The sequence below is a fragment of the Plectropomus leopardus genome, unplaced genomic scaffold (assembly GCF_008729295.1).
Source record: "Plectropomus leopardus isolate mb unplaced genomic scaffold, YSFRI_Pleo_2.0 unplaced_scaffold5059, whole genome shotgun sequence".
NCBI classification, from domain to species: Eukaryota; Metazoa; Chordata; class Actinopteri; order Perciformes; family Serranidae; genus Plectropomus; species Plectropomus leopardus.
In genome coordinates this window covers 1-6,393 of record NW_024655534.1, presented here as the reverse complement: position 1 = coordinate 6,393, position 6,393 = coordinate 1, and the positions used below count along the sequence as shown (strand labels likewise).

Below are 6,393 nucleotides of genomic sequence, written 5' to 3'. Positions count from 1 at the left end.
ATAGGTGATATTGTCAAGGGTCTTCACATGGACATTGTTGAGGACAGGAGCGCTGTCCAGGATAAAGATGCAGCTCTGAACCTCCTGAGAGAACTGGCCTCTCTGCCCGAGACCGAGGGTGAGAGGAGGGCCAACCTCTTCCACAAGCTTGTCACCATGGTCCGTGGAATGAAGACTGAGACCCTGAGTCCCGCCATTCCAGAGGCTCTTGCAGTGTCCCGTGTCCTGACCTACCAGGTTCTGGTCCAATGTGGAACTCCTGAATGCAGCAGTGCAATCATGCAGATCCTCAGGACTTTCGACAGCTCCTCGCTCGAGGTTGATGCCAGTGTTTTTGCTTTGGGACTCGTGTCAAATCCCTCTGCCCTCTTGATTAATGACATGCTTGAGATGGCCAAATACAAGCCCAGCAAGCCCATCATGTATGCCCTGAGCAATGTTGTCAAGAGGTGAGCAAAGTTAACGTTGAATATCTGAATAATATTTCAGCAGATATTTTCCCTATTTCTGTAAAATGAGACATGGGCTTTAAATTCATAATGTGTTTTTTTTTCAACAGGTTTTACAAAACTCAGGAAAAACTGATCCCTGAGATTTTCTCTGTTGCTGAGTTCATGGCTGCCCAGTTGGGTGACTGTTCTGGTGACAAGGAAAACACTTTCATGACACTGAGAGTGGGTAGCCTTCCCTACAGATCAACATTTAAATGAAAGCAAAATGCAATGAGCACAATATTAAAGCATCCTTTGATTCTAGGTTATTGGCAACATGGCTCCAGCTCTGGTATCTGCTGGTCCCGCACTCAGATCTGCTGTGATCCAGTGTGTGAACCAACCTGCAGCTTCCCCAGCTGTGCAGCAGGCTGCCATCCAAGTGTTCAGGCTGACTCCCGTCCCCGAGGAGGCAAGTCAAATTATTTCAAAGCTTTGACACATCATTGAAGGAATCACCTCTACTGGTTACTCATTTTATCATTATTTAATGGTCACAGGGCAGAGGGGTTCTCATGCAAGTGCTTTTGGACAGCGCCAGCCCCATGCAAAAGCGCATTGCTGCCTATCTGGTTCTTATGAAGGACCCCAAGCCCACTGAATTGGCCCAGCTGGCTAATGCCTTGCCCAATGAGCAGGACAAACAAGTCAAGAGCTTTGTGATCTCCCACATTACCAACATCTTGTCCTCAACTGAGCCAGAGACCCAAGAGTGAGTGAAAAAAGCAGTCACAGCTTTTAATTTTTGTTTCTTAAATTTGTTGTTTCACTACATAGTGAGTTGGTGTCCCAGTTTGAATACAATCTGATTTTAAACTACAATATTTGTCTTTTTGATAGACTGAAACAGAAGATCCGTGATGCCCTGCAGGGTAATGAGATCGGACCCACCATGGACCCCACCAAGTTCTCTCGCAACTACAGGCTTGGATCTGTGGAGGGCAACATGATCTTTGAGGGAACCAGCTACCTGCCCAAAGAGGCCATGCTTGACATGACTCTGAGGGCATTTGGCTATGACATCGACATGATGGAGGTAAACATTTTTAACTGTTTTGACAAGATTTGAACGTTAAGACAAGTTTTTCATAAGCTAAGTTGTGACAGTTAAAATGTGTCACCTTCACAGATTGGTATGGAAGGAAAAGGATTTGAGCCAACCATTGAAGCCTTGTTTGGAAAGAATGGCTTCTTCCCTGACACTGCCCTGAAGACAATGTACTTTGTCTCTGACAACATGCCACTCAAAGTCAATGAGATCCTGCAGAACATCCTCCCTGCTCTGAAGAACAACAGGATGAAGAGACAGGTATTCAAACTGATCTGTTTTGTACACATGATTAAAACAACTGTAATAATGATGATCACTTTTTCCAGAAGGGAAAAAAATTGTATTAGAGCATGCACTTCTATGTCCAGGCTTCCCAGAACTTGATGAGGGAGATCGGACGCAACCTCAACAAACTGGTCAGGGAAATGAAGACAGCAGAGTCCCCAGAGGCAATGGTTTATTTGAGGCTTTTGGGAAATGAGCTGGGATATTTGAGGACCAACGAAATGGAGGAGATGGCATACTCTGCTGCCATGATGATTGACAGCATGTTCAAGATGTTCCCAACTGATGTAAGGAAGTTGTTTCTTTAAAAAGCATCACTGACATAAAAAAAAATCATTGTAACTTAGAAATTATGATTATTATTTAAATGTCCTATGTATCTTTTTTGTCAAAGATCATGAAGGCACTGATGACCAAGGCTGATAACACCATCTTTGCCCACTACATCTTCATGGACAATGAATTCTTCCTGCCCACTGTCACTGGTGTGCCTCTGAGGATTGCACTGTCTGGTACCTTCACCCCTGGCATCAAGGGTGGACTTCAGATTGCCCGTGATATGGTAATTTTTAAAAAATGTGTTTAAGTGACACCAATAACTTTAAATAATAAAGCCATCAACACAACTCCAAATTTCACCTTTTTGTCCATGCAGAGTGAGGTGACCTTCATGCCTTCAGCTGGCATTGAGTTTGTAACTCAGATTGGCTCCCACATCCCTGAATATGTCAACTCTGGATTGGAGATGCACACCACCTTATTCCATGAAAGTGGTCTCAGTGCCAAGATCTCCATGGATCGTGATAATGTCAAGCTGACCATCCCTGCTCCAGTTAATCCTATCAAGCTCATCAAAATGACGTAAGCCGAAGTAAAAACAAAACAATGTTATCTAACAAGGTTGAAGAGAGCCTTGTTTGTAGTGCTACATTTTTTTCTTTCTATAATCCTAACCTCATACAAATACTTTTGAGGATCTTATGACTTTGCAACAATGTCAACTTTTCTACATTTAGATTAAAACAGCCAAAATTGCATTTTAACTTTTCTACATTTGAAACTTAGAAACACCCTGGTGGCAGTGACTGGATCTGAGGTGAAGACCATCCCCCCTATGGTGATGGACAAGGTTGATGTCAGCGAGTGCACTCCCTTCTTCGCTGGAATGAAATACTGCACTGCTCTGCAGTACATTGATGCTTACTCTCAGGAGACCGCTCCCTACTTCCCCTTCACCGGAGACAGCAAGTGAGTGAGATTTTCTACCAACATATGATTGTCGTTTAAAATAAGATTACTTTGCAATATTGGCCTATTAATTGAAATATCTTCACAGATTTGCTGTGGAGCTCCACCCCACTGGTGAAGTCACTGAATACACAGCCATTCTTGCCTACGAGCTCCTCAAGGAGGGAGAAGAGGGCCGGCAGAAAGTTGACACTGTCAAGTTTGTTCTGAGGGCTGAAGGTAATGTACAATATTGGAAAAAACCTTTTTGAGTTTTCACTAGTTCAATTTGGAAATGTTCTGTTTTTTGTGGATTTAACAATAAGAACCTATTGGTTGGTCAACAGGTGCAGCACCCACTGAAGCCAGAGCAATCATGAAATATAACAGAAGGAGGAATGTCATCACAGCTGACATTGAGATCCCTGACTACGATGTGGAGGCTGGACTCAGACTGGGTGTTGTTGATGGAAATACCAAGGGCAAAGGAACTCACTCCATCTCTCTTGACTTGATAAACAAGAACGTCCCTCAGCTCTCTCTGGTTGGCCGTGCCAAGTAAGAAATCTACCAAAAGTCCTCATAATAAAACATTCATTTCACCCTCATCAATGAGAGCATGCTAACTTCTTGGTACATTTTTCAGTCTGAAAGCCATGAAGGAAGGGATGCTGCAAATCCAACTCCTTGTCCCCTCAATCAATGCTGATGCCACCGTCACAGCTAACATGAAACGTGATGAAGACTTGGAATTGGAGCTTAAGAGTGAAATCAAGGCCATGACTGTCACCTCTGAGCAGAAAATCACAATGAAATACGGTAATGTGATTTCTAGTTACTCTATCTAAAAAATATTACATGACATTTCATTTAATAGTTGCTGACTTATTAGACAGGTGCATGTAAACTTTAGTTTTGTGGATAAAATTTAGGACCCCAAATATGGTACAATTTCAGAAAGAAAATGCCAAGTTTTATTTTGTTTAGAACAATTGGACTCTTGGATTAAATCTCATTTGGGTTTTAAAGAAAGATTTCCTCATGTTTTAGGATTCAATTGATTGTTCTCTATCATTGCAGATGTCAGCAAGATTGAGGTTGAGTTCAAGTCTGATGTTAACACTGACACATCCAGCTGGCCACAGGCTGATATGATTGATATGTATGGCAACCAGCTTCTTGACATGAAGGTGGGAGAAACCGACATGAAAATGCGTCACATCTTCAAGAAGTTTGGAGAGGTATGAATCTTGGATTCAACAATTCTTAACATTTTCTTTGGCAAAACATTGTGGAGCATGGAAAAAACCCTGCTTGGTGTTTTCTTAGGCAGCAAACAACTACATGGACAAGTATGGCGTGGATATCCCTTACATTCAGAACTTCAGAGTACCCGATATGCCTGAGATTTCCCTGCCAGAAATACTGTTCCTGAATACGTAAGTACAAAAAACTCTGAGCTAAATGTTTAAATTATTACATTTCTCTAAAATATTTATGGATTTTACTTTTGTTTTTATTACAGTGAGGCAAAGGCTGTCTACCACTTCAATGATGAGCGCTTCACCATTGCTGTCCCTCTTCCTCTTGGAGGAAAGTCAACGGAGGAGCTTAACTTCCCACCAGCTTTAACCACACCCAGCTTGTCTCTTCCCCACTTCGGACTGGAGATTGCCTCCATGGAAATTCCCATCCCTGAGCTTGTTTTCCTTGAGAGCCTTACACTGTCCATTCCTCTTTTTGGCAAAGCTGAAGTTTCAACTCAGATGAAGAGTAACCTTTATGACATGGAGGCATCAATGGCCGCCGGCAAAGATGTTGTGGAGACACCAAGCTACTCAGCTAAGTTTGATGTGAAAGGAACCTCCCCACTCGACATCCTCTCAATAAAGATTGAAGGTATTACATATGAAATATCAATGATGATATAAGAATGTTATGTTATATCCTTTATTCACAGTTGACATTGTCTTTCACTTCTCGTGATGCAGTTTTCTGTTACGGTTACCAACTGCCACTGATGTAAAACAATTTGACTTGATTGTAGTTACAATGGTACAGTATTTTATGCGAAAACCACACTTAACTACTGGACTGTAGATACTGTATTTCTATAAGGTATACCAACAAATGAATGTAAAAGTTTTCACAAAAAGTAATCACACTTTCTAATTTTCTGTTATGATTCATCTTTACTTCTTTTGTGTTTAATTTAGGCTCTGGAATGGTGGCCACCACTGACTCCATCAAGGCCCAGCTGAAAAGCTCTTTGACTCATAAATTCCTCGACGCCAGTAGTAGTATTGTTGAGGATGCAACCATCACAGACAAAATTAATTTGAAATCCAGCAGCAAGATTGAAGCCACTAGCCCATTTGGTCTCAATATTGCACTAGAGCACACTGGCATGACTGGAATCAACACTGAGGAAATCTCTGCTGACAGCAACTTTGAGGGAATGGTCAGGGCTGGACCCGTGTATGGCAAGACCATTTCAACCCAGTCGGTTTCCATCTTCCCACCCATGAGAGAAGCAAAGATTGATTCTATTGTCAAGGTGGACTCAACCATTGTAAAAGCCGAAAACACAATTGCAGCAACTCTGGCCAATGGAGAATTCTCAGTTGTGTCAAACACCAATGCCTTTGAAAACACCTTAACCCATGTTGTTGAGCTTTCCTTCAAAGACAGCAAGCTGTCTCTGAAATGTGATGCCAATGCCCTCGCTCTTGGCATAAAGATCCGCAACCTGGCTGAAGCCTCTGCTGGTGCTGGTGAAGTTGTCATGAGAATAGAAACAAATGCAGACCACTCTGAAAACCGTGTTTACTCTCTGCTGAGTGCCTCTCTTGATGTCAATGGTCTGGCTGTAAACAGCGATGCCACGATTAAGCTCCTTGAGAATGAGGCCACTCACAAGGCTACTCTGAAAATGAACAAGGACGGTTTGACCACAAGTGGTACAACCACCCTCCAGAGCCCCCTGTCCCTGGAAAACACTTTCAGTGCTGGGCTTGATGCTTCACTGGCTACTCTATCCATTACCAACAAGGCTGTAGTGCGTGACATCAAGATTGATAATACCAACACTCTGACCATTACTCTCTCTGGTCTTGACTTCAAGTCAAAGGCTGAAGCCACTGCCAGTAAGTATGCCTCTTATGACCATGATATCACCCTTGATGTAAAACCCTACACTGCCACTGCAAATGTCAATAACAACCTGAAACTTCTGGCGGCTAACTTCATTAATGAGGCTCAGCTGCAGGCAGAGCTTTACAAGATGGACCTGACTGGAAGCCTGAAAGCCATTTATGGTGAGGAAGAGATCAAGCACAC

General features: G+C 42.7%; 1 protein-coding gene across 1 annotated transcript; it reads left to right on the top strand.

Annotated features, from left to right (window-relative positions):
- Positions 1 to 9: 9 nt before the first annotated feature.
- Positions 10 to 6,387, top strand: LOC121939558 (apolipoprotein B-100-like; the record flags this gene model as incomplete). The annotated part of the gene is made up of 17 exons (XM_042482564.1): positions 10 to 449; positions 560 to 674; positions 757 to 903; positions 992 to 1,203; positions 1,332 to 1,527; positions 1,621 to 1,800; positions 1,911 to 2,114; positions 2,222 to 2,389; positions 2,483 to 2,688; positions 2,893 to 3,075; positions 3,164 to 3,294; positions 3,402 to 3,612; positions 3,701 to 3,873; positions 4,135 to 4,295; positions 4,384 to 4,493; positions 4,580 to 4,953; positions 5,271 to 6,387. Coding segments are annotated over 17 exons (4,328 nt in total), but the record flags the coding sequence as incomplete, so codon positions are not given.
- Positions 6,388 to 6,393: the final 6 nt, after the last annotated feature.